At 53.0% G+C, this 26,047-nt stretch overlaps 2 protein-coding genes across 3 annotated transcripts in view; both read left to right on the top strand.

Moving 5' to 3' along the window:
• Nucleotides 1-769: 769 nt before the first annotated feature.
• On the top strand, nt 770-3,623 carry SFTPC (surfactant protein C). The gene is made up of 6 exons (XM_036313890.1): nt 770-960; nt 1,649-1,807; nt 2,208-2,330; nt 2,588-2,698; nt 3,065-3,211; nt 3,428-3,623. Exons 1-5 carry the CDS (start codon nt 919-921, stop codon nt 3,200-3,202), a joined length of 573 nt encoding a protein of 190 aa, XP_036169783.1. The 5' UTR covers nt 770-918; the 3' UTR covers nt 3,203-3,211; nt 3,428-3,623.
• Nucleotides 3,624-4,399: 776 nt separating this feature from the next.
• Nucleotides 4,400-26,047, top strand: part of BMP1 (bone morphogenetic protein 1) — a 39,559-nt gene continuing 17,911 nt past the window's right edge. The window contains exons 1-8 of one of the 2 annotated variants that reach the window (XM_036313884.1): nt 4,400-4,682; nt 12,171-12,284; nt 15,259-15,423; nt 15,540-15,657; nt 15,956-16,134; nt 16,886-16,991; nt 18,398-18,522; nt 19,098-19,213. In XM_036313884.1, the coding sequence (XP_036169777.1) occupies nt 4,529-4,682; nt 12,171-12,284; nt 15,259-15,423; nt 15,540-15,657; nt 15,956-16,134; nt 16,886-16,991; nt 18,398-18,522; nt 19,098-19,213 (1,077 nt within the window). In that variant the 5' untranslated portion in view covers nt 4,400-4,528. The remainder of the gene's footprint in view (nt 4,683-12,170; nt 12,285-15,258; nt 15,424-15,539; nt 15,658-15,955; nt 16,135-16,885; nt 16,992-18,397; nt 18,523-19,097; nt 19,214-26,047) is intronic. The other variant, XM_036313883.1, reaches the window with a different exon arrangement.

The raw sequence follows: 26,047 nt of genomic DNA on the forward strand, positions 1-26,047 counted from the left end.
AAAAGAGCCGCTGTCCGTGAACTGGAAGAAGAGGTTGCATAGAATTTAAAAAAAAAAAAAAAGACATCCTGGAAGAAATTGAAAAAACAAAAATATATGACCCAGGAATAAATTTAGCATAAAATAAATGCAATTAAAATAAAAGCAGGGTGCAGGGGGGAGAGTCTTCAGCTTACAAACTAACCCATAACAAAGAATGAAAATCCTCACGTTAGTACATAAGCATTTGTCACCAGAGGAGACAGAGTACTCAGAATTCGGAAAAGAATGGCTAGGGGGCAAGTCTGAAGTTAGATACAGAAGTGTGGGTGACCGGGAGGCAGGTGGAGTATTTCTCGTGAAAATCTGACGCTCTGAGAGAATTTATGAGCCATTCGTGAGCCCGCACACCTATGCCTTCAGCGGTTTCCCCTCTGGGCCCACAGGCACTATCTCCTCACTCCTCACAGGCACTATCTCCTCATGGAGCTCATCCCTGCTTGGGGGAAATTCTGTTGGGGAAAGTGATGGACTCCCCATTGCGGCAGACTCTTGGCTTCCTGAGAGGCTCAGTCTGGCAGGAGAACAGTGGAAGCCACAGGACTACAAGGGCAGGTGCCAGCAAGAAAGGCAGGCGCGCCAGGAAGACACCCATCGTGAGAGGCATAGATTGCCCAAGGGCAAGTTTGCTCAGCTCACCCAGCTTTGCTCTTGCTGGGCCAAGAGGACTCATGTGCCAGGGCCAAGGGCCCTTGGGCGCTCTTGCAGCTGGCTTATCAGGGCCTTGGTTCTGGAGGGCCAGGAACAAACAGGCTTCAAAGCCAAGGACTTGGCTGACAGAGGAGGGCCAGTCCTTCACCTCTGTCCCGTCTCCCTACCGGCACATATAAGACCCTAGTCCCATTTGGGAGTTGAGGAGAGGAAGGTGCCTGCAGCAAGATGGACCTGGACAGCAAAGAGGTCTTGATGGAGAGCCCGCCGGTGAGTGTGATCATGTGTGTATGCACGTGTGGGTGCATGTATGTGGTGGGCCCTGCTGCCTCCAACCGTTTCCCTCATCAAATTCACGTGCTCAGTCAAGCTAGAACTGTGCTCAGTTAGGGCAGGGATGTCAACCACTAAAGACAGAGTCCCTGGGGGAGATAGGCATGGCAACCAGCGATTCCAATATAAGGTTAGTGGAAAGAGCTGAAGAGGATGATGAGTAGGGAGACATCACTTGAGGCTCCACAGAGAAAATGGCATTGGAGCTGGCTCCAGAATAAGTAGGAGCTCCCAGGTATAGAAGGAGGAAGGCACTGCAGGAAGAAGGGTGGTATTTATAAAGGCACCGAGATGTGGGAGAACATGGATTATTTGGGGAATGGAGAGGGACTGGGCATGGCTGGGGTGCCAGGGGTCTGGAGGAAACAGCAGGAGATATGACTGGTGAAAAAGCTCTCCTGGGTCTCTCCAAGGGAAACCTCACTTCTAACCATCTATGAGTTTATTGGAATCCAGGGCACCTCTTCCAGGAAGTCTTCTCTGATCTCCTCATCCCTCCTCTTCACATTCATAGCATTGGTGGCCCAGCCCTGGAAAGGTGTGGGAAGGTGTTCAACCTGTGCAGGGAGGAGAGGGGGCATCCTCATGACTTCATGCCTGTCTCCTCCCTGTCCTACCACATCAGGACTACTCCGCAGCCCCCCAGGGCCGGTTCCGCATCCCCTGCTGCCCTGTGCACCTCAAACGCCTTCTCATCGTGGTCGTGGTGGTGGTCCTTGTCGTCGTGGTGATTGTAGGGGCCCTGCTCATGGGTCTTCACATGAGCCAGAAACATACTGAGATGGTGAGCAGGCCTAGGATGGGGTGGGCAGCCAGTATAGGACATGTCTGAGAGGTGGGATGGGGGTGGGGGTGGGGTGGGGGGCAGGATGGGCAGATAGCAAACTGCCCAAGAGGGATGACAGGAGAAGGCAAGGGACACCTCCTGGAAGGACAGAGGCAGGAACAGGGTGGCAAACCTGGCCTGGGCTTTTCCACCAGGCCCCTGTCCCTGCCCCTGCCCCTGCCCCTGCCCCTGCCCCATGGTGGGAGGCCTGGTCCCTCCAGCACCTGGTTCCACTCGCCTCTCTGAGCTGCCAGGGAAGAAGGAATTAGTTGGAGTACAGAAGACTGAGGATGGGCGTGAGGACCAAAGAGACAAGTGGGGAAAGAGGAATGCCAGGCAGCACTCTGCCCTCCCCCAGGTCCTGGAGATGAGCATTGCGGGGCCGGAAGCCCAGCAACGCCTGGCCCTGAGTGAGCGTGCTGGCACCACTGCCACCTTCTCCATTGGCTCCACTGGCATCGTAGTGTATGACTACCAGCGGGTGAGTATGTCTGGACCTCTTGACCTTGGGCCTGGAAGACCAATGACAAGATTCTCCTAGACCCATCCAGCTGTGACACTTCAAACAAACCCATCTCTCCTCATCCCCCAGCCCTTTTGCCTCCCCTGGGTATGCCTGCACCCCAGCTTTCAGTATGGCTCCTGCCTGTGCCCAACCTAGAGGGAGAGGACCCAGGATAAGGGTTAGAGAGTGAGCAAGGCAGGGCCTCCCTGAATGAACTCGGTTCCTGTGCCCAGCTCCTGATTGCCTACAAGCCAGCCCCGGGAACCTACTGCTACATCATGACGATGGCTCCAGAGAGCATCCCCAGCCTCGAGACCCTCACTAGGAAGCTCCAGAGCCTCCAGGTGGGTGCAAGGGTGAGGGTGGGTTGTCTCCCACCCGGGACTGCTGGGAGGAACGCCTGAGATGATGCCTATTTGTCACCAGTAAAGCACGACTCCTGGGAGGCTGCCAGGTGAGGTCCCCTCTCTAGACTCACCTGCCTCACACCTTCCCCACCTCTTCCCCACCTCTTCCCCATTGCTGCCACACCACCCACCGTGACCAAGCTGCTGAACCCACATACCACCTGGGGACTTCTGACTCCAGCACAGCCCCCTCTTTACTGCTCAGAGAGACTGCCTGGCACACCTGCGGTCCTACATTAAGGGCCTCGAGTGAGACAGCAACTCAGTCCCCACACTCGGCTCCAAATCAGGTGCTCTTTCCAGGTCAAGCCTGCAGTGCCTCACTCTGAGCTGGGCCAGCCGGAGGGTCATGACCCTGGCTCGGAGTCCTCCAGGAGCCTGGACTTCCTCGGCCCCACCCTGAGCACCCTGTGTGGCGAGGTGCCCCTCTACTACATCTAGGCCCCTCAGGTGAGCAGGTGTGACCACCAGAGCACGGGAGCACCAGTGCCAAAGGAAGGCTTGGGCCACCTTCCTGGTCAGCTGACCTGGCACAGGGGGATCCATTGAGGCCAGTCACTTAGGGAGATCAGGGGAGGGAAGGTCTACAGACATTCTCAGTCCCCCCCCCCCCCCCGCCCCCATCCCTCTCCCTCACATAATAAACAGTGTTTCTTTGCTTCGCAGAGCCTGCGGACCCCCAAAAGGGACAGGAGAGATCCGTGAGCAAAGGGTCTTTGGCAAACAGGCAGGAAGCTGCTCCTGCTACACGATCGATCGATCGATCGGGACTGCCCTGGAGTAAGGAGCTGTAGGGAGAGGTGGCTACTAGGGGCCAGGGGACCTATCACACAAAAATAAAGCAGCCTGATTGAAAAATAAATGGTGTCCCTCCTCTCTAGTCCCACAGCCCTGGTCCTGCTCTTGGTGGGGGCGGGCTAGGGGGAGGGTAGGGCCTTGGGGAGCAAAGAGGGGCTTTCCCGGCCCCCATCCCAGGATGATGGGGAAGAGGGGCGCGGGGAGCGATCCACGGGCTTTAGGCGCCCTCCAGTGGTGCCTCCCCAGGGAGGGCGAGAGAGAACTCCAGGGACAGGGACCGCGATGGGAGAGAGCGAGGATCCGAGGAGGGACCGAGGGGCGAGGGCGGAGAAGCCAGGGCAGAGACCGGGGGACAGAGCGAGGAAGAGGCGGCGCGAGCGACCTGACAACGTGTCCCGCACCGTGAGCAGCTCCGGCAGGGCGCGCACGGGAGAGGCGCCGCTAGAGGGCAGCTGGCGGGGGCGGCCGCCGCCGGCACCCCGGACCCGCACCCCGCCCCGGCCGGCGCCCCGGCCCCCCGAGCCCCTTCCCCGCGCGGGCCCGCAGTCCCCTTCCCCGCCCCGGCTGGCGCGGGGCCGGGGCCGGCCGGCGGTTCGGAATCCCAGTCCCAAGGGGGCCGGACTCCGGCCGAAAACCCGCCCCCCGGCGAGCTCATTTCCCTAAAGGGGGGGCGGGGGTGCGGAGGGAGGGAGGGAGAGAAGGAAGGAGAAAAAGAAGGGAAGGGAGCAGGCGAGCGGCTGGAGGAGGGAGCGGGCCGGAGCGGGCGGCCGAGGGGCGGGGGACAGGAAGGAGGGCGGCGGGCGCAGGGAAGGAGAGAGGTGGGGAGGGCGGGGGGAGCCGGCGGGCGGGGAGAGCGGCGGGCGGGGAGGGGAGCGCCTCCCCCTCGCCTCCAGCGCTCCGCTTCCCCTCGCCCGCTCCCGCGTCCGAGCGCGACCCGCCGCCGCCGCCGCCACCGCGCCCGCCGCCAGCATGCCCGGCGTGGCCCGCCTGCCGCTGCCGCTGCTGCTCGGGCTGCTGCTGCTCCCGCGCCCCGGCCGCCCGCTGGACTTGGCCGACTACACCTATGACCTGGGCGAGGAGGACGACGCGGAGCCCCTGAACTACAAAGACCCCTGCAAGGCGGGTAGGCGTCCCTCCTCCTGCGGCCTGCGGGGCTCGAGCGCCGGCGGGGGCCGGCCGGGCCGGGAGGCGCGAGCTGCCGGGGTTCGGGTGGGGGGAGGCCGGTCCGGTGTGGGAATGCTGGAGCTGCCTGGTTGGCAATGCTGTGGGGAACAAAAGAAGGAGGGAGAGAGGGAGGGGAAGTTTGGGGGACTTTTCAGACTGAACTTTTGGGCCGTTGGTGGAAGCCGATGCCTCTTGTCTTCCTAGAGGATTCCTGGGGGCAAGCTCCCTGGGTCCTGAGAGAAACCTGCAGCCAAGGAGGCTTTTCCTCCCGCAGGAAACTTTTCTGGCAGAGAGAGAGAGAGAGAGAGAGAGAGAGAGAGAGAGAGAGAGAGAGAGGCAGAGAGAGGCTTCTCCCTAGCCTCTGGCTCTAGGACACTGATGTTTTCCAGCCTGTCTGCCTGGGCTGCCCTGGGAATGCACATCTGTCTCCGGGGTCCGGTTTGGGGTGGCCCGCATCTCCCAGGAGCAGGTCTCCTGAGGCCCCCCCACCCGGCACAAGTGGGAGAAGGCTTTTCCAGGGATCCTCTGAGATCATGGTCCCTGGGTGTCTCGGGGGCCCCCACCAGCACGGCAGCCGTCCTGGGGCGGAGGAGACAGCTGTCAAAGTCAGAGAAGCCAGTGCAGGAGGGGACCTACCTCTGCCCCTGTGTGCCAGGCGCTCCCCAAGGCCCAGCTGCGGGGAAGCACAGAGAACTCAGACGCTGCATATCCGCTCTCTCTGGCCATAGACACTGGAGAGTTATTAGCTGAGGTCAGGGCCCGGAGTGTGTGTGTGTGTATGTGTGTGTATATGTGTGTGTGTGGGTGTTCTTTGTCCATGAAGACTGTGTAACCTCTTCACTCCTGCTAGGCCCAGAGAGGTCCTGCCCCAGCAGTGACCAGATGGCCAGGCACTCCGGCTCTTTGCCTGATCCGATGACCCTGAATAGGCTGCTGGGGACAAGAGAACACACAGGGCATAAGATATCAGAACCTTTCCTTGACTTCCTGCCTCTGACTTCAGCCTTCCTCCAGAGACCCAGAGCCAGAGGCAGTGAGTGGCACAGCTCCTGGACTTCTAGGAGTGCCTGTGTGTGGCGCCAGGGGTGGGAGGGGGGCAGGTTGCTGGAGTCCTGACCCTGGGGACCCATCTTTGGGTGGATGGATCACAGAAAACTGCAGAATAGGAACCCCTTCCCACAGAGAAACCGAGTCCCTCTGCCCTTCATCCCCCACCCCTGCTGGGCTGTGGGTAAACCGCCTAGTTAGCTGTCATCGTTCTCCCTGGGCTTCGAGTGGGCGTGAGGCTAAGGGGACAGAGCGTGGGCAGGCAGGCCTAGCTGTCAATCCTGGATCCTCAACTCATTAGATGTACCACCTTGGGAATGTTAATTAGCATCTGTGAACTTCACTTTTCTCACCTGTAAAATGGGACTGACAGTACACCTCTCTGCAGAGTTGGTGGTAAGGGGTAACTATGAGAACATATATAAAACACTTATTAGAGCTTAACGCATGCTAAATAAATAATAAATAAGCACTAAATAAATGTTGGCTGTCTACTCCGTTTTCTGTGTCCCACACTCTCACTTCATTTTTATTTATTTATTTATTTTTTGAGCGGATTGGCTTGGTTTTCAGGAAAAGTGAGTGTCTCCCCAATTCTGTCTTTGTGTCACTTATTCACTCAACTGATCTACATTTACTGAATGCCTAGTATGTGTCAGGCCCTGGGCTTGAAGTTGTGGGAGGCGCAGAGAAATGTCAGGCATGGCCCCTGCCTCAGGGACCTTGCTGTCCAGGAGGAGACAATACACGGGGAGTAACCAACAGCACAAACCAAGAGGTGTGTGTGCTACCTTGGAGGGAAAGACCCGCAAGGCTCAAGGAGCTTCCGTCCCCCCTGTAGCCCAGGTATGTTGGTGGTAGTGGAGAAACGGGGAGCAGAGCAGGCTGGGAAGGTTTGGGTGTCTTCCTGGAGGAGGCAGGCTGGAGCAAGGCCTTAAAGAATGGGTAGGAAGTCAATCTGACATATTTCACTACTAGTTGGAAGTTGGGAGTGATTTTCAGAGCAGCAGGAGGCTGAGGGCCGTATCCCTAGTCTCAGATTTCATGTTAGGGTGGGGCTGGCTGACTTGGAACTTCAAACAAGGGTTCTGGAGAAAGCTCTACACCAGGGTGAAGTGAGGCTGGTGGGGAGCTGGGCCAGACCTGAGGGTGGCTGAGAGCGCCCAAGAGCCTGACAAGGCCAAGAATCAGGGTCAGATCAGGCCTCCCTCCTGGGTGTGACTGGTGTAGCCCTGCCTCCCTCCGCCCAGAGTCCTTAAGACCCCACACCCACATCCTCAACCCTCAGGTCCCCAGGCTCTTTTCTCTGTTTCTCCTGCCAGGCCCTGCCTCTTGCTCCTTCTGATCCCTGACCTCCAGGTTGGAGGTGGCTCTGCAGGCATCCCTCATTTTATTGTGCTTTGCAGATAATTGTGTTTTTAACAAATTGCAAGTTTGTGACACCCTATGTCAAGCAAGTCTGTCAGTGCCATTTTCCCAATAGACTCAGATGATTGTTAGCATTTTTTAGCATTAAAATATTTTTAATTAAGGAACGTACATTTTTCGACACAACGCTATTGCACACTTAATAGACTACAATATAGCGTAACCGTAACTTTTATATGCCCTGAGAAAGCAAAATTTTCATGTGACTCGCTTTATTGTGGTATTAACTTTATTGCGGTGGTCTGGAACTAAACCTGCAGCATCTCCAAGGCATGCCTGTCCTTCCTTTGGATGCACCTGATGTGCCTGCTTACCCCTGCTCATACGACCCTCTCCAGGTCTCTCCTCTTCCTGCTCCTCCTTCTTGCACACAGAGGACCAAGAATGAAAGCCCCTTTGATTCTCCTGGCTCACCTGCGATCTCTTAGGATAGCGAGGCTGCTTCATTTGAGGTCACCTCTTGCTATTACTGTCAGACACAACACTATTTGCCCTTACTGCACACACAACTCTGCAGTAAGGGCAAAATTAAGACCCTTCATGCCCTGGAGAGGTTTCTGGATCTTCTGTGCAAAAGCAGAGCAATAAGCACAACACCGAGCTTTTCTTTGTGTGTGTGCTGGGAGCTGGTTCCACTGAGCCCTGCCCCCCCACCCCCTATTTTGCTCACTCACTCTTGCCCGGGGAGATTGCAAGTCCTGATTTCATCTATGTTAGGTTGCCAAACCATCCAGGGGGTCCTTCCCCGAGACACTCAGCTCCATGTGGCTGCCCAGGTGACTTGGCAGGGCTCTGGGAGAGACTTGGAGGCAGGAATTGGGACCCAGTTGCTCCCATAAGCAGGGAAGACCATAGCACTGCTCCCTAGCCAGAGAGGGCCTTACTTCAGCCTCACCTGGCAGCTCAGAGGTCTGCTTTGGGAGGTGAGGTGGGCCGATAGCTCACCAGCCCTCATCACCACCCTCACCCCGGAAGCCTCGTGGCCCAGCCTCAGAGGAATAGGTTCCAAGCTTAGGATGCTGCAATCTCTTCTGTTGCCAGACCACATTCCCCCTCCAGACACTCTGATGAATCACCTTCCCACTTGTGCCCCTGCCCCCTGAGTCACCTTCTCTTTTACGTGCCCCAAGGGAGGCGGAAAAGACTTACAATCTCCCTGGGCTCCAGATGGAGGGGAACCAATGGGACTCCCCAGGGAGAAGGAACTCTCAAATAGTCTGGTTTCTCCAGAGATTTGGGGGGAAGAGGGAGGAGTAGAATATGTTATTCCTCGGGCCACTAAGGACCTCCTAAGGATATCCAGAGGAATCGACTAATTACCTATCTATCTCCCACACACTATTTCTAAAGGTGCCCTTCTCCTTCGATGGCATGGCATAGGAAATGGGGTATGCACATACAGTTATTTGCGTGCAGGAAAATACTAGGGCTTACACAGGAAAGTGGTTGAGTGTGTTTTTGCACATTTGTGGATGTGCCCCTGTTTTGTGGGCAAGTCTTCTCTTCAGCTATCCATGGGTGTACTTCTGAGTGCATGTGTGTGCAAATATGCCCCTGTGCATAGTGGACACTTGTGATTAAGTACGGACATTTGTGGGAGCTTGAACATGCCTTGTCCCAACTAGAAGCTTGCAGTTGTGTGATGGACCTGTGTATGCCCAGTACACACGATGTTGGGGTTTCATCTCACCAGACAGCTCTTCTCCGTCCCCTGCTAAAGAGGTGCCTTGCCACACCCCAGAGGAAGAGCCTGTAAAGTCAAGAGGCCAACCTGAAGGATGGGTACATGGGATCCAGTGGGCTCTCCTTTTCTCTCCTACTCCTGAGACCTAGTGATGGAGCAGCCATGAGTGCTCCTGGCTGGTTTACAGCCAGGAAACAAAACAAAAACTTTCGATTCCATGTTGAAAACAACTACTATCCTGACCTTGACCCCAGGGCTTTTTTCCATAAGAGGAGGGGAGTCTTGGACTCCCCAGCATCCAGATTTCCTAGAGTCCCTAGTGGGGATCCCAAATGGGCAGGGCCTTCAGGCCTAGCTCCTGGCCATCAGGCTCTCCTTCCCACCTCATCTCTCCCCACCCCCACAGTTCCCACGCATTCTTCAGTCATGACATCCCCACCCCAGGGCACTGGCTATGCAGACGAGCTCTGTGGCCAGCCCAGGGCCTGTCCAGCCTTCCACTGGCCTCCTCACTGCCCCTGTCCCACAGGCCAGCACAGCTCTGAGCACTCGGGCTTCACTCAGCCAGGAGGCCCCTGTGGGTGAACCAGTGTGCCCCCAGAAAGTGGAGAGCTGAACTGGAGCTTATGGGATTGTTATTAGGGTAATATTAAGTGTCCATTAACAGTGCTTACTATGCCCCAGGCTTTGTCCTAGGTGCTTCATTTACATGCCTTCTTTCATGTCAATAAATCCTAGGAGAGAGATTCTTTTATTAGCTCCTCTAAATATAAGAGTAAATTGAGGTTTAGAAGAGTCTATATGACTTGTCAGCCAGAAGTAGCCAAGTTAGGATTCAAAGACAGATTTGCCTGACTCCAAAGACCTTGCTCTTTGTTGCTATGTCCGAAGAGGAGTCTAAATGTCCAGCCATATGTGTATATGGTTATGCCCATGGCTGTGGGTGCGTGAGCCTGGAAGTCCAGGGTCTGGGGGCGTTCATGTGGCCTGTGAGGACCTGTGTGAATGTTGGCCTGTAGAAACCCTTGGGATGTACCTCGCATCCCATATCCTTGCTAAGGCTACCTTTGCATGTCAGCTGAGAAGTGTCTTCTGTTGCTTTCCCATCAGTTGCTGAGCCAGGGGTAGCATTTTTTTTTAAAATATATTTTATTGATTTTTTACAGAGAGGAAGGGAGAGAGATAGAGAGTTAGAAACATCGATCAGCTGCCTCCTGCACATCTCCCACTGGGGATGTGCCCGCAACCCAGGTACATGCCCTTGACCGGAATCGAACCTGGGACCTTTCAGTCCACAGGCCGATGATCTATCCACTGAGCCAAACCGGTTTCGGCCAGGGGTAGCATTTTTAATAAGAGAATCTTTTCCATGTGGTGGAAGAGATACTGGGTCATTTATGGGCTGGTGACTTTGGACAAGTCATTTCCCCTCTTAGGCCCAAGTATTCTGATCTCTAAAGTCAGGGAGGTTCTCTCTCCATGAGTTTGTAATGGACACTCCTAGGCAAGTGCATGGGTGGAGTATGGCTTAATGGGCATGTCCTGGGTGGGCCAGGATTAAACGAATTCATTATTGTGAAAGTACTTTGTCAACTGGAAAACACCACATAAATTTCAACAGACATTTACTAGTATACAGGCATCATTATCGCTACTGTTCCTGGCTTAATGAGTTCAGAACTTAGAGTCGGTTTGTGTGTGCTGGAGCTTGTGCATGTGTGTTTTTTGGGACTGTCTGTGACCGTGTGTGTATTTTTTGTCATGTGTGTGTGTGTGTTTGAGTGTCTGTTTTGTGTATATGTATTTACAATATGGGTTTTTACAAAAGTAGTGACCTTGAGTGCAGTAAGCACTGAACTGGGAACCAGGAGGCCTGAATTATAAATCCTGCCTGTCTAGTGTCTATCAGCATGGTCTTGGCTAAATCGTTTCCCTTCTGGGCCTCAGTTTCTGCATCTGTAAAAGGGAGAGCTGACCTCCATAACTGCTCAAGTCACCCCCACACTCTGCCGATCCAGCTCTCGGTCACAGCTACAGAAGAGTGTGTATCTGTGAGCACGTGTTTGCAGGCCCAAGGAATAGCAACGTGATGCTTCACTCAGACAAACCTTCTCCAGTGCCGCATACCTTTCAGGGAGGTGCGGGCACTGGTCATGTGTGCAGGGGTGTTCCTGTGACTTTGCGGAGCTCTGTTTGACGGCATGAATGTGGATGTCACTCTGTGTCTGTAGGAGCACGAACCCCGTGTATCTTGATTCTGTGTGTATGTGTATGTGTGTGTCCACCCAGCTGGCCATCTGGGGAGGAGGAACCTGTGTGTGTGCAAGGCCTCAAGGTTAAAACAACTTGTGTCATGCTGCCCACCAGGCCCGTGTAGCACTGGGATGAGAAGCAGATGTTGCCAGGGTGGAGCTGTAGGGAAGCTGCCCTCCGCTCCGCCTCCTGCATCCGCCCCCCCCCCCCCCCCCAGCCCCAGCCCTGCGTGAAGCTTACGTCTGAGCTCCTTCCAGAGCGCTCAGCTCTGCGGCCTGTTTCCTCTGGCTCCTAATTTCTCAAAAAGCAGAGAGACTGTTTAGCCCATCTCTCCAGAAACACTGGGAGCTCCTTCCCCCCAGTACTTTCTTCCTCCAGAGAGGGGACCCTGAGACTGAATAGAAGTCACTTGAACTATTAACCCTTTTCCTCCGGGCTGGGAAGCTCCCATCACGTGTCCCGGTTTTCCTAAAGTTCCTGTCTGTTCCACTTTTTATTCCTATCGCCCCCTCATTATAATTGGCACAGCATTTGTGGCGTGCTTACCACACGCTCAGCACAGTGCCAAGGTTATGGATGGGCCCATAAAGTAGACACTCTATCATCTGACCTTCTATTTCCTTCATAGCACCCACCACCGGCTGGAATTCTCAAACTCAGTCTTTGTTTACTTTTGTGTTGTTGAAGGTCAGCTCCACGGGAGCAGGGACCTCATTTGTCTTGCTAATCACTGGAGTGGTGCTTGGCCCACAGTGGGTACTGACTAAGTATTTGCGAAAGAACGATGGAATAAATGACATAACTGTGTCTTCCTGGAGCTAAAGGTCTCTAGGGGCTGGGCATCAGTTTTGCTGGGATCCCAACTAAAAAGGAAGCATGAGTCTCCCAAGAGATCCCAAGTCAGCCCCCACGGCCCGCCTTCCTCAGGGTTAGGAGTAAAGTTGCTGTGGGGGCTGGGGTGTGCCCACAGGTTTGGGGCTGTCAGTGCTGGGTAGGAGGACTCACTCAGCACCTGGCCTCTTCTTTTCCCTCTAGCTGCCTTCCTCGGGGACATCGCCCTGGATGAGGAGGACCTGAGGGCCTTCCGGGTGCAGCAGGCCTCGGACTTCAGACAGCGTACGATCCGCAGGTCTTCCATCACAGCTGCAGGTACACTGGGTACGGGCTCGCCCTCCTGTGCCTCAGAAATGGGTTCCAGAATTGGAGAAACCGGGACCCTCCTGGCCTCCCGGGACAGAGGCCATGAGCTTGAACTCAGCATAAGGGCTTGTCGTCCCTTAGGACAGCGATTCTCAACCTGTGGGTCGCAACCCCTTTGGGGGTCGAATGACCCTTTCACAGGGGTCGCCTAAGACCCTCGGAAAACACATATATAATTACATATTGTTTTTGTGATTAATCACTATGCTTTAATTATGTTCAATGTGTAACAATGAAAATACATCCCGCATATCAGATATTTACATGACGATTCATAACAGTAGCAAAATTACAGTTACGAAGTAGCAACGAAAATAATTTTATGGGTGGGGGTCACCACAGCATGAGGAACTGTGTTAAAGGGTCGCGGCATTAGGAAGGTTGAGAACCACTGCCTTAGGATATCTGTATCCCTTCCCCAGACATTCCCAGGAGCTAAGAACTGACCTTCTTTTGCTTGGAGTTTACAAAGTACTTTCAAAAGCACTATCTAACTTGACTGTCCCCAGCCACCTTCAAAGGTAACTGTTAGGACAACTCCCGCGACACCGAGGTTCACGGAGGTTATGTGACTTGCTCAAAATCACAAAGCTAGTCAGTGGCGGAGCTGGGACAGGAACCAAGCCTCTCACTCCAGACCCGAGGCTCTTCCCTCACCCCCACAACCCCTCCTGGCTTCTCCTCCTGCTCCCACTTTGCAAGCTTCTTGCATCCTCCAAGGCCCATTGTGAGGGTTTCTCTTGTGAAAACTTCCCTGATCGCCCCCCCTCGGCCCCCCAGACATGACTGTGCCTCCACTTTCCATGCTCTCCCTGCTCTGCGCTTACATTGTTAGCATCTCACTTACTGCTCTACATTGCAACGATTTGTTTATGTGTCTGTCTTCCCAGCTGGACTCAAAGCTATTCAAGGTCAAGGATGGGCCCTTCTTATCCCTGGATGTGGCCCAAACACCTAACAACCCACCTGGTACTTGTGAATGGGTGAGGGAATGGGAAGGATGAGGCCTGGGATAGCTCACTTCTGTCCAACCTCCTCACTGCCCTGCAGCACGGTCGCTCTCCTATTACCAAAGGGTGCGGATGCTCACCTGGAGCCTGTTCTGGGCACACTCTGGTGGTGCCAGGCAGTTGTCTTGTCCAGCTGTCCTTGCATGGGCAGCTCATGGAGTGAAAATCAAACTACCCCAGAGAGCAGCTGGCATTGGAGGATGACCTGGTAACTAGCAAGTCTTACTCGACCGTAGTGGGAACTAACAGACCGGAATTACCTGAGTACCTGAGAGCAGAATGGAGGAGCTGGATCACCTAGGCCGCCACTAACCCATCACATGACTTTGGCCTTAGTTTCCTCATCTGTCAAAGGTAGATAGTGACATTCCCTGTCCATCCCAGAGAGCTACGGTGTCCAATGAGAACGTGTACTTGGGAGTACTTACAAGAATGTATCAAGTTCTATATGTGCCACAAACATGAAGGTTTGTTGGACGAGAGGGAACATTGCCCAGTCTCAGGTCCCCACTGTTCCCAGTACCCTGTTGTTCCCTTTTTTCATTACAGTCAACCCTCACTATGCGTGGTAACTCTGCATGAAGTTATGGAATAACTTTATAGTCACTCTATTCAGTCACTCTGAACACTGAATTAGCGAACACTAAGAGAAATACAGTTAAGTTCCTGTGAGCCTGTGGTCACAAAATTTTCATAACTCACCAATACATGTAGCCCTGTCTTATGTGTGTTTCTGTTTAGAGACACCCTTTTAATATACAGCTGATTCATTGACACTGAACTCATGGCCAACAGCACCATGACTCATGCCTGACTGAAGCTTATCTGATACATGTATTTTCTCCATAAGACACATCACCAGCCTCTTGTACATATGAACAGCAGACAGCACTTCAGTGCAGTGGGGAAAGTGCAGCATTTTATACAGCAAAATCACCAACAGAAAAAGCGCAGAAATGCCAAAAACATGGCACTAAGTAGACGGGGAAACATACTTGTTCACCATCTTGTAGGACCTCAGCTGGGAAGGTGCGTGTTGAGTGACTCAGATTTCTCACTGCCCTGTGCATGTATGTCAGCAGGCGACCATGAAAGAGGGGAGGGAACTACGGGTACACAGAAGAAGCCACGTTGAGACTGGTTTTTACATCTTCTGACTTGTTCTGGAATTACCTGAGTGCCTGTCTCATTTCTCCTACCAACCAGTGTAGTGCACACTCCCTAATGACAAGATCAAAATCTTGGTCATATTTGAATCACCCTAATAATCCAATACAGTGCTTTGCTTTTAGTAGACTCTCAGTTACATATTTTGAAAACTGAGTAACTTTAAAAAAAAAGGGAGGGGGAATGTAATAAATGTTTAACCCTAGACATGGCAAATAAAATGAAAACACTGAACCTCAATCTAGGAAATAAGTATAAAGTATTAGTTATTAAATTTAGATGTGGCCTAAATGGTGGATAACTCTCTACAATTAAACTCGCTTTTAAGTTAAATTTCAAATTGTCTCAACTCTTAGAAAAAAGAAAGAGTTAAAGCAGCAGTTCTCAACCTTGGCTGCACATTAGAATCACCTGGGAATCTTTTTAAAATCCTGATGTCTGGGCCTCATCCTCCGGAAATTCTGTTTCTTTGTTACTAATGTTGTGGCCCCACCCCATAACAAAGAAACAGAATTTCCAGAGGATGAGGCCCAGAAATCAGGATTTTAAAAAAGATTCCCAGCTGATTCTAATGTGCAGCCAAGGTTGAGAACCACTGAGTTAAAGGGTACTGATTTTGGGGCTACAAATAAATGGTAGTGGATGGGTAAGTGTGGAATCCCTCCAAAATGAAGAATGATTGTAATTTCTTTCCCCCTCTCCCCCTTCACTCACTTGCTACCAATGTCTTATTATTTCAATTCCAGGAAACTCCTCTACCCCCAGCTGCCAGCAGGCTAACGGGCAGCCTCGGAGGAGAAGCCCGGGGAGGTGGAGAAGCAGGTCCCGGAGCCGGCGGGCGGCGACGTCCAGACCCGAGCGCGTGTGGCCTGATGGGGTCATCCCCTTTGTCATTGGGGGAAACTTCACTGGTGAGCAGTCCGGCTGCATGGCGGTGGCCTCCGCCCATCAGGCGGGAACTCTTGCGCAGTGGGTGGAGGCAGGCCCACCTGGACAGTGTGACAGCCTGGCCGCCTCTGTCCCGCAGGCAGCCAGAGGGCAGTCTTCCGGCAGGCCATGCGGCACTGGGAGAAGCACACCTGTGTTACCTTCCTGGAGCGCACCGATGAGGACAGCTACATTGTATTCACCTATCGACCCTGCGGGTGAGCAGGGGCCCCTGGGCAGTGTACCCTCGGCCATGCCCCAACCCCTGTTCTGCCCTGGGCACTGCAGCTGCCCCACCTGCGCACAGATCTGCGTCAACGTTCCCTCCTGCCTTGAGGCATCTCCCCAGAAATGCTCCCCAGGATGTGGCTGTGACGCCAGCACACATCCCGAGCAGACCTGCCAGCCCCGCCCTTGCCCCTCCGCTCCCCGCCCCCCTGGCAGCCTCGCCCGGCCCCTGAGTGGATGCACTCCCCCAGCTCGGGACCGCCCCCCTGAGCTGGCCCCGCCCTCCAGGTGCTGCTCCTACGTGGGTCGCCGTGGTGGGGGCCCGCAGGCCATCTCCATCGGCAAGAACTGTGACAAGTTTGGAATCGTGGTGCATGAGCTGGGCCACGTCATCGGCTTCTGGCACGAGCACACGCGGCCCGACCGGGACCGCCACGTCTCCATCGTGCGCGAGAACATCCAGCCAGGTATGCACTTCGACCTGGGGGGTGGGGTAGGGGGCGGGACGCCGTGGCTCCTGCCCATGCCCCCTCTCCAGGGCCCCTGCTGAGGGTGGCAGCTGCTCCCTCTAGCCATCACCTTTGATCAACTCAGCCTGTAGTCCCAGCCCAGCCTAGGGCCCAGGTTGGCCCAGACCCCGCCCTGAGGCATCTGCTCCAGCCAGTAGCAGCTCAGGGACCACAGATCAGTTGTGGAGCCACTTTGGGCACCCCCACCACAGGCCCAGGTCCTGGACACAGGAACCATCCGCAGCAGCCAGAACCCAGCTGGCCCTCAGGGTGGGGTGGGGGAGGGGTCAGCCCACTCCGGTGCTGAGTCTTTCGCTTCACTTTTGCCCAGTCTTCTGCTCTTCGCCTCTTCTGCCCTCCAAGGGTCTTCCCTCTCCCTTCTAGCTGTGCTCTCTTCCCTCCCTTCCTGCCTCCGCCCTCTCTCCCAGCCTCCTCCGCTCTTCACTGCTTTCATCTTGCTGTGGTTCTAGAAATGGGTGCTTCCTTCCCATACTCCCTTGAGCCTTCCCTGCAGCAAGTCCTCCTTCACCCCGCCCCTCTGCGGACACTCTTCTAGAGACTGCCCCTCCCCCCAGGCTTTCCTTGGCTGCTCCCAGGACCCTCAGGTAGGGAGGCACCTCGCAAGTACAGGGAGGACCCCATTTCCCACCCTGTGTCCCACATAGATCTACCTCCTCCCACTCCCACCCCCTTTTCGTGGTTTTCTCAGGGCAGGAGTATAACTTCCTGAAGATGGAGGTCCAAGAGGTAGAGTCCCTGGGGGAGACCTACGATTTTGACAGTATCATGCACTATGCCCGCAACACATTCTCCAGGTGAGAGACTGTCCTGCCCTCTGGGGCCTCCCACTTTGCACCAGGCTGCCCTGCTGGGGTTGTCAGCAAGGACAAGAGTGGGCCCTGGGCAGATGCAGCCCCCAAGCAGAGGACCCATGGGTGCTGCCTGGCCTGCTGTCCTCTTCTACCCTGGGCCCATGGCAGGGCCGGGACTCACACAGCCTGGGTGCTTCACCTAGAGCTGTGCACACCGAGGGCACCTGGCCCATGGGGCTGAAATCCAGCTACTCTGCCAGCCGTGGTGCGCTGTGGCCCAGAACTGTGTCCGCCCAAAGGAGCTGGGTTATCCCTCTGCTGAAGACCAGAGGGGGGCATATTTTTCTGATCTGTCTGCCTTTCTTGTAATTGGCTAACTTGTGCGAAGGCCAGCTCCTGCCCTGGACCAGCCCCCTCACCACCTGACAAGCGCATATACACCTACTCCTATCCCGGGCCCAGGTTCCCAAAGTCACTGCTAGAACCCAGAGGTAATCCCCACCCAGCTTTTCATTAGCCTAGTGTGGGAACCGACCCTCATCCTCCTCACACTCCTTCCTGCCTGGCCTTTCCCAGGCCTGGCTTTCCTCATCCTCTATCTGCCCCCCCTCCGGCTCTGTCCCAGATAGCGGTCCTCCCCCCTGTCCTCAGCTCTCCTTCTGACCCACTCTTCCTGCCTCCAGACCTGAGGGACAGAGACCGAGGAAGGATGGTGAGGTCATCCTGTCCCCCACGCCCACAGCCCCCCACCCCCCATACATTTCTCACCACATCCCTCTCCACCTCCTGCTGAGTCCCACCCAGCTGGTGTGAGTCAGGGGCCCTGGGGAGGTGAAGGGCTGCCTGCTTCCCCTCCTCCCAGATGGAAACACCCAGGCTTTTGAAGGCAGGAACTAGGAGGACAGGAGGACTGATGGTGGGGCTGTCCCCAGGGTCTGTTCTGGCCACGGTGGAACCTGCCCTTTGGCCTTGTCCCAGGTGCTGTCAGAGCAGCTGTGCCAACAGGGTAAAGCGTTGGCACTGGGTCATCCTGGGAGAAGTGCAGCCAGGGCTGAATCGGCCCAGGGGCTGCAAAAGCAGGGGCTGGAGGCACATCCATAGCGCTCCTGGTGCTTGGAGTCAGGGCCAGACTGAGCTTGGCACCAGTGGGTCCCCAGGGCATCCTGGGCCTGTGTCCTGACCTCCCAAAGTGTTCCTGGGGCTCCCCCAGGCTCCTGTGGTGTGGCTGCCACGGAGCAGGGTGGCTGCTGGTCAGTGGGCAGCATAATGACAGGGTGAGATGTCTCCACCCGTCCCTGACCCTGCTGAGGAATGTCTGGGCTCTGGCAGGGTCATGACCTTGGGTGCACACAGACATGCCACCCCTCCTTCCATCAGATTCTCACCCAGGTCGGGCTTGTCCTCCTCAGGGGCATCTTCCTGGACACCATTGTTCCCAAGTACGAGGTGAATGGAGTGAAACCTCCCATCGGCCAAAGGACCCGGCTCAGCAAGGGGGACATCGCCCAGGCCCGCAAGCTCTACAAGTGTCCAGGTCGGGGCAGGGAGGGATGAGCCGGAGAGGAGCGGAGGGCAGGGCCCCAGGCAGGCAGATGCCAGAACCTGGAACCAAGGAAGTTGAAGCTGAGAGCCTTAGAGAACACGGAGACTGCTTGGTGGAAGGGCCCCCAGGGAGGGGTAGGATTCAAGTTATGGACCAAACTGGCGCTAGGATCAGGTGATGGTGAAACACTGAGCCACCCACCCTCTGAGGATCTGGTGCGGGCGGGGGTGGGGGGAGGGCACCAGGAGCAGAAAATGGAGAGAGCAGAGCAATTCTCAGGGAGTGAGGACGAGTGAGGCTCACCAAAGGAGCCTGACCTTAACGCTGGAACCTTGTTGCCTTGACAACAGGACATCCTGCAGCACTAGGCAGGGAGGTAGGATGGTGTGAGCTTATCTGTGAGGAGAAAGGGCTGGGTCTTAAAGGGACAGGACCGTCCCAGACTCCCCACTCCTGAGCTATTTTCCTCTCCTGCAAAGATGCCAGGGCTCAGGGTGGGGAAGCCAGAAGTTCAGGGGGATTGGGCCCCTGCAGCCAGCCACTCAGTTATTTCCTTTCCTTGACAGCCTGCGGAGAGACCCTACAAGACAGCACAGGCAACTTCTCCTCTCCTGAGTACCCCAATGGCTACTCCGCCCACATGCACTGTGTATGGCGCATCTCCGTCACACCTGGGGAGAAGGTAACTGAGCACCCCCTCTTCTGCCAGGACCGCAGAGTGGGAGCACATAGTCAGTGTGGCTGGGAGAGACCTGCATGGGGATCATAAACCCATCCACCCCACAAGAATGACGCAGCACGACAGTGAGGAGGGGCTTCCGCCAGTGCTTATAAACAAAGGCTAGCTCCCAGATAGCACCTACTGTGTGCCAGGCACTTTTCTTAGTGTTTCTGAGATCCATTCACGGGCTTTTCACATGGAGTATAGACTTCTCACCGAACTCAGGGCTTCATTTCCTTTGTATTTTTATTGCTCCCAAGAGTCAGTTCTAGCCTTTATTTTCCTGGGTTGGAACATGGTGACATTGTTCGTCCCAACCATTCAAGATCACTTTGAATCAAAACTGCACCCTCTAGCAGGTGGCCATCCCTTTTATTCTGATATGCATGGCCTTCTGGGTCTTCAGAACCTGGTCTTTGATCAAATTGTTGAAGAGAACATGAATCAAAGCAGAGTTAAGATCTCCCTCTGAACTGACCTTGACCCGTTAATGGGCAGGCTCTGGGCAGAGTTATTTTACCTGCTGTGATCCCATTTAATGTCATTGCCATCCAGCCACAGGTCACCCCCTAGTTCACCGGGATGTAAGCTTCTTCTGAAATCACACCTTCGTCATATGTATATTCCTGTCACAGGAAGTGGTTAATAAATCCTTATTATGTGGATGGGTTGCCTTACCAAACAAGTCCACTGATCCCCTTGTCAGTAAAACCCCTTTTAAAAATGGAAGTGAAATTTGCGACATGCCTTGTTTCAAGTGAATTGGCTCCTGGTAATCAAGTGTTTCTTTTCTAAATGGTCACAGACCATCTATTTAATTGGGATTGACATTCAGCTCAGTGGTTTGCAATTCCCAGAATTCACTCCCAACCCCTGTTCCCAGCACACAAGCACACATCACATACCCCCCTTCTGAAGTTGGGAAAGCTTTCCTTCCGAGTTCTCAAGATTACAGACGCTGATCACATCTGCAAGTTATTTGACTGTCCTCTGATGTCATTTTTGAGCCTAGACACAAGAGTTAACTTTGCTCACTGACTCTCCTTCTTTGTTACTGAGCTTCCATTTCCTTTCCAAACTATGCTTATTTTATTTTCATAATTTGAAGATTATTTTTTTAACAGTAGACTTCTACTGAGGGTTGAGTAATTCCATCATCTCTTTTGGTTAACGTTCTACCATCTTCTCTTGAAAGTGAACCCATCCCTTCCTTGTTCTTCTTCTTGTTCTGAATCTAACTCAAAAATTGCAGTCCTTTTTGCTGTTTTGTACTGACCATGCCCTGCCTTCTCCCAGTCCTCTGCTGAGGGTCTTCACTATTTCAGCCTTTGGAAATCTCACCACAGAGAATAATAATAATAATACTTAATGATTATTGAGCATATGATCGTTATGGATGAAAGGGGGCATGAGACAGCCCCAAGGAGCATAAACTGAGCGTTGCTTTCTTTCCTGTTCAGGAGGTTTGCTGGGCCAGCAGGGATTCGGTAGCTTGGTCAGCATCTGCTTCTTCCCCTGTTGTTCCAGGCTGGCGTGGGCTGGCCCTGGCCTCTAGTAGATTCATGGCCTTGCCCTAGGAGCCTCTTTGCCTCCAGCCTGCTCCCTCCATAATTCCCAGAAAACTTCCCATCTTATTTTGGAGGCCTGCCAGTAGGTCCAGGGAGAGATGTGGTCTATAGATAGAAATTTCAGGTTAATCAATGCGTGGTTGTAGAAATTCAAAAAATAAAACCCACCCATGGCCCTGGATGAATTGTTAGAGTTGTAAGAGAATCAAAGATGAACCCTGGGGCCCTAGCCAGTTTGGCTCAGTGGATAGAGTGTTGGTCTGTGGACTGAAAGGTCCCAGGTTCAATTCCGGTCAAGGGCGCATGCCCAAGTTTTGGGCTCAATCCCCAGTAGAGGGCGTGCAGGAAGCAGCTGATCAATGATTCTCTTATCATTGATGTTTCTATCTCTCCCTCTCCTTTCCTCTCTGAAATCAATAAAAAATATATTATTAAAAAAAAAAAAAAGATGAACCCTGGGGATAGAGCATTTAAAGGGCTCACAGAGGTTGGGGAGCTGGAAGAAGATGACATCATACAATAATAACAGCTGCTCTTTGTTAACAATTATGTGCCAGTCATATTACATGAGAGATTTCATTACTCCTCACAACGGTTTTGGGATGTGGGTCCAATATCCCTACTGGACAGATGAGGGAGCCAGGGCTCAAAGGGCGTGAGTAAATCTGCCCAAGTTTACACAGTAGTCGTGGTGGAACCAGCGCTCGATTCCAGGACTGTCTGACTCCAAAGTCTACACTCTTTCAACAGCAAACCTTAAATAAACCCACCTGTGTTAGCCGATGGACTTTGACATCTCTTTGGCTGCCGAGAAGTTGTTTTCCACTGTCTTCCCAGTTCTCCGCTCATGGCCAGAAATGTGAGCTTATCCTATACAACTGTACTCGTAGGGGTACGTCAAACAGAAAGAGCCACTTTGGAAAGTTTCTTTGAGGGTCCCCACGTCTCTGCACTGCACGTAGTTAGCAGCTGCCCTAGAGAGGATTTACAGTGTTTTCCAAGCAACAAAGCCAGCCTGTAGGAGCAGGAAAGTGATTTCAGGAGCTCATGGTCACACGCTGCAGAGGAGCCAAGAAGATAAAAGCTTAAGAGGCCTCTTGGATTTACCACCCCCATTCCCATCCCTGCCTTCTCATATCCTGCCTATTCTTCAAGGTCCAAACCAAATTCTCCCTCCTCTGCAAAGCCTTCCCTGACCTCTACCTTCTGTCCTCTAGTGGGCAGATGACCCTTCCCTCTGCTGGGCCCTCCTCTAAGTCCTGCTTCTCAGGTCCTGAAGGGTCTGGAGCACTGAGGATGGAGGGAACGTTGATGCTTGTTTTTTTTGCACAGCTTTTGGGCAGAATAGATTGGCAGGCCTGAGGAGGCCACATGGAGTAGTGGTTAAGGTTGTAAGTTTCAGAGACAGAGTACCTGAGCCCTGGCCGGGTGGCTCAGCTGATTGGAGCGTCATCCTGTACACCAAAAGGTTTTAGGTTTGATCCTCGGTAGGGGCGTGTATGGGAGGCAACCGATTGATGTTTCTCTCTCACATCGATATTTCTCTCTCAAATCAATAAACACATCCTCGGGTGAGGATTTAAAAAAAGGGGGGGGCAGAGCACCCGAGTTTGACTCCCAGTTGTGCTCTTCCTGGGAAAGTTGCTTAAACTCTGTGTCTTTGTTTCCCCATTTTTACAATGGGCCTGGTGATAGTCCCTCCCTCCTGGGGTTGATATGAGGTTTAAACGAGGCTATGTATGTAACGCGCTCAGAGCTCTGCCTCGTTCGTAGGAGTGCAGTCAGCATCAGCTGCTGTTACCATTCTCGGTTCTTTGTCTGTTAAATGAGCGAGCCCTGGCCAACTTCCCCCTCTTACTTCCAGGATTCTGGACTTACGTCCAGGATTTCAGATATCAAAGTATCTCAAGCAAACTCCACTCCAGTAGTGAAATTAACATTTATGGAGTGGCATACACGGTTGTATGTATGTGCAATATATATATATGTTGTATGTATGACACATACATGTGTCAGACACCGTTGGAAACTTTACCTATATTGATTTAATTGACCTCAATTAATCACCTATATTGCCACTTAGTCCTATGAGGAGGTACTGTTGCCATTACCATCCTACAAATAAGGACGTGGAGGCACAGAGGAGTTAAACGATGGGCCTAAGATTGTATGTCGAGGCCATACTGAAGCCAGACTGCGTGTTCCTGAAGGCCGACGTGTTCTCCCAATTCCTCCTTGAGAGCATCCAACAAACGTGAGGAGTACTTCCCACACTTGGGGTGCACCCAGAGACTCTGCACCCCGTCTCCCATTTAATCTTCCAGCTCCCAGCTCCCCAGTAGAGCCATTAGGGTCACCTCCGTTTTTCAGACAAAGACACTGAGGCACAAAGTAGTCAGGCCACGGGCCCAGAGTCACTCTCCAGGAAGCGGTGGAGCTGGCCAGGTTTTCTTTGGCAGCGGGCGGTGTCCCTGCCACTAGAGCACAGCTGTTTCCACATGACAAGTTGTTACAACATTTAATTAGACACCTCCGGTCTCAATATAGCCAAGGCTGCACCTCCCCATAGGATGCCCCCAACCGCCAGCACAGGTCTCGGCCTCCTGTGTGGGGCAACCTCTGGTCCCTCTGCCACGTCGGAGGTCTTGGGTGGGCCCTCTGGGTTCCCCCGACCGGGCATGTGTGGTTTCTTCTTCAGAGGGTCTGAACTGATCTACCCTGGACAGAGCAGGATTGTTTCTGAGGGGGAGGGGACAGTTGCTGCTGTTCTTAGTGCAGCTGCGGAACGAAATTGATTGGCAGGCCCAGAGAGGCACCCGGAGTGCCGGTTAGGGGTGTGAGTTTAGAGGCCCGAGTGCCCCCCCTCGGCCCTCTGCGTTTCTTCTTCCATCCAGCAACTCTTTAAAAGAGACTCTTGTTGTTCGTTAGATATAACCTAGGCATGTTGTAAATGTTTAGCAATATAGAGGCTAGGGTGAAAAGTGACTATTCTCCCTTTGATCCTTCTCCAAATCCCACTCCTCAGAGGAGAATAGGCATTGGTAACACTGGGGATGTTCTTCCAGAACCTTCTAGATACACGTGTATATATATGGTCTTCTGTAACTTGCCCTTCACTCAACCGTAAATCATGGTCATGATTCCATGTCAGCACACAGAGTCTACCTCAGTCATTTTCCTGGCTGCTCAGCATGCCACCATCTCCGTGTCCCTTAACTTAATTATTTAATCATTCCCTGCGGGTCTCTAGTGATGGATATTAATTTAGGTTTTTCCAAGTTTTCACAAATGCTACCATAAATATCTTAAAACATATCATTATACACTGGGACAAGTACATCTATAGAACAGATTCCTAAAAGCAAAATGCTACTCAAGAAATATGTATTAACTACTACATGCTATGCCCCGAGGATTGCGTAGCGAATGAAACTTCCTGTGATCTTATTTGCTCATTTTCTAAAAAGATAAAATATTGGGTAATGAGACACTGACTCCATAGCTAGAATGGACTTTCAACTTCAGTTTTTCAGTATGCTAGGACTTACATTTTTATAGTAAGACTCTCAGTGATGATTAAGAATTATCAAGAATACTCAGTGCACTTTATAAAACACGATTCACTCAATAACATCTCAGAGTACTGCAATTAATAAAAGGTTCCCAAGCACAAACATACTTAAGCTCATAAGTCGAAGGAAAAGAAGAAAGATGGACTATCTAGGGAAGGAGGGATGTGAGCACCTAGAGGTGTAAGTCAAACACCACAGGCTCAGTGGATTGAAGATCGTGGTCAACTGGAAGGATGATTGGACTCAGTGTACAGATGGAGTGAGCCAGGAAAGACTGGGGCATGTGGATGGAGAGTGGAGTCCTTGAACTTAAGATTATGGGTGATAAGGTCTAGGATCTGTGCTCTGTATAGCTGAGAAGAGACAGAGAGGGAGAGAGAGGAGGTCACAGAGCAGAGAGGCCAAGACAGGGGAAGGATCATATAGGTCAGCGATTTTCAACCAATTCCATCTCATGGTACACATACGCTAATTCCTGAACTTGGGCACACCAAAAACATATTGTATTTTTTTTTTTTTGCCAATCTGCCAAAATACAACTATAATTTTTTTATAAGTATAATTTTGATTCATTCACACCGTACTGCTATTGTTGTGTTGGCTGTTGCTATTTTTTTATTTGACAATCTAGGAATAGAGGTCAGTGTCCCTGACTGTAAATAGTCAGTTATTGCATGTTTTAAAAATTCTTGCAGCACACCAGTTGAAAATCACTGATCTGGGTGGATACTGAAATCACCAAGCATTCTGACGGGGTCAGTGTTAGAGAGTGACCGTGAGCCAGAAGCCCTTCCTTGACCGGCCACAGGTCGCAGCTGGACGCTGGCTGCGGACAGCAGTCCCAGCACCTGCTTTGGGATCTTTCTCATTCTGGCCTTTTCCCGCCGGCCTGAAACTCTGCAGTGATCCAGAACGGGGACAGACCTCCTGGTCCCCTTCTCCTCCAGCAGGGAACCCAGCTGGCACCTAGCAGGTGGGCCTCTCGGGCCATCATGCGCCCACTGCATACGCCTCACAGGCACGGTGAGCTGTTGCCGGGAGTCCCTGCTTGTTGGACAGAGAATACACAACAGGTTTAGGGCCCATTCTGGAAGCTACCAAGGAGGCCGTTTCCCTCCTGAAAAGTGTGCTTCTCTAGGGGCGAATGTGCCCTCCTGCTGGGAGAGCTGGTACTCAGCAGGGTGTCAGACATTCCTCCAGTATTAGGTGAACATGCGATGAGTTCAGAGGCTGAAATGAGTTCGTGAGTGGGAGACACTTGTCAGTGCCTGGACCTGTGAGGTACTGAGATGTTCTTCTTCATTTTACACACGAGGTAGCTGCAGTTCAGAGAGGTTGGGCGACTGACCCAAGGACTCACAGCAGGAAATCCTGAGGGAGATTCGAACCCAGGTTGTGTGACTGGAGTCTGAGTTTTGTCACCAAGTGATCTTTCCATGCATTTGTGTTTTATCCTTCTAAGTCCTAAGCATCTTGACAGGGACGCTTCTTAAACTCACTCTGGGAAGGATTCAGACCTGGAAGAGAGCCCTCTGCAGTTGGCATGACCCCCTGCCCAGAGCCAGTGTTGAATACTATGTGATGATGGGGGCCTGCCGGTCCTCCCTGTGCCTCTTCTCTCTAGAGCCTTCCTTCCCATCTCAGACACCCACTAC

The sequence above is a fragment of the Myotis myotis genome, unplaced genomic scaffold (assembly GCF_014108235.1).
Source record: "Myotis myotis isolate mMyoMyo1 unplaced genomic scaffold, mMyoMyo1.p scaffold_m19_p_6, whole genome shotgun sequence".
NCBI lineage: Eukaryota > Metazoa > Chordata > Mammalia > Chiroptera > Vespertilionidae > Myotis > Myotis myotis.

What these genes read in the sequence shown, in the direction of transcription:
- SFTPC (XM_036313890.1), top strand. Translation starts at nt 919, where the DNA reads ATGGACCTGGACAGCAAAGAGGTCTTGATGGAGAGCCCGCCG. An exon ending in GCCAGAAACATACTGAGATG is followed by an intron (nt 1,808 to 2,207) that starts GTGAGCAGGCCT and finishes GCCCTCCCCCAG; the next exon opens with GTCCTGGAGATGAGCATTGC. An exon ending in GGAAGCTCCAGAGCCTCCAG is followed by an intron (nt 2,699 to 3,064) that starts GTGGGTGCAAGG and finishes TGCTCTTTCCAG; the next exon opens with GTCAAGCCTGCAGTGCCTCA.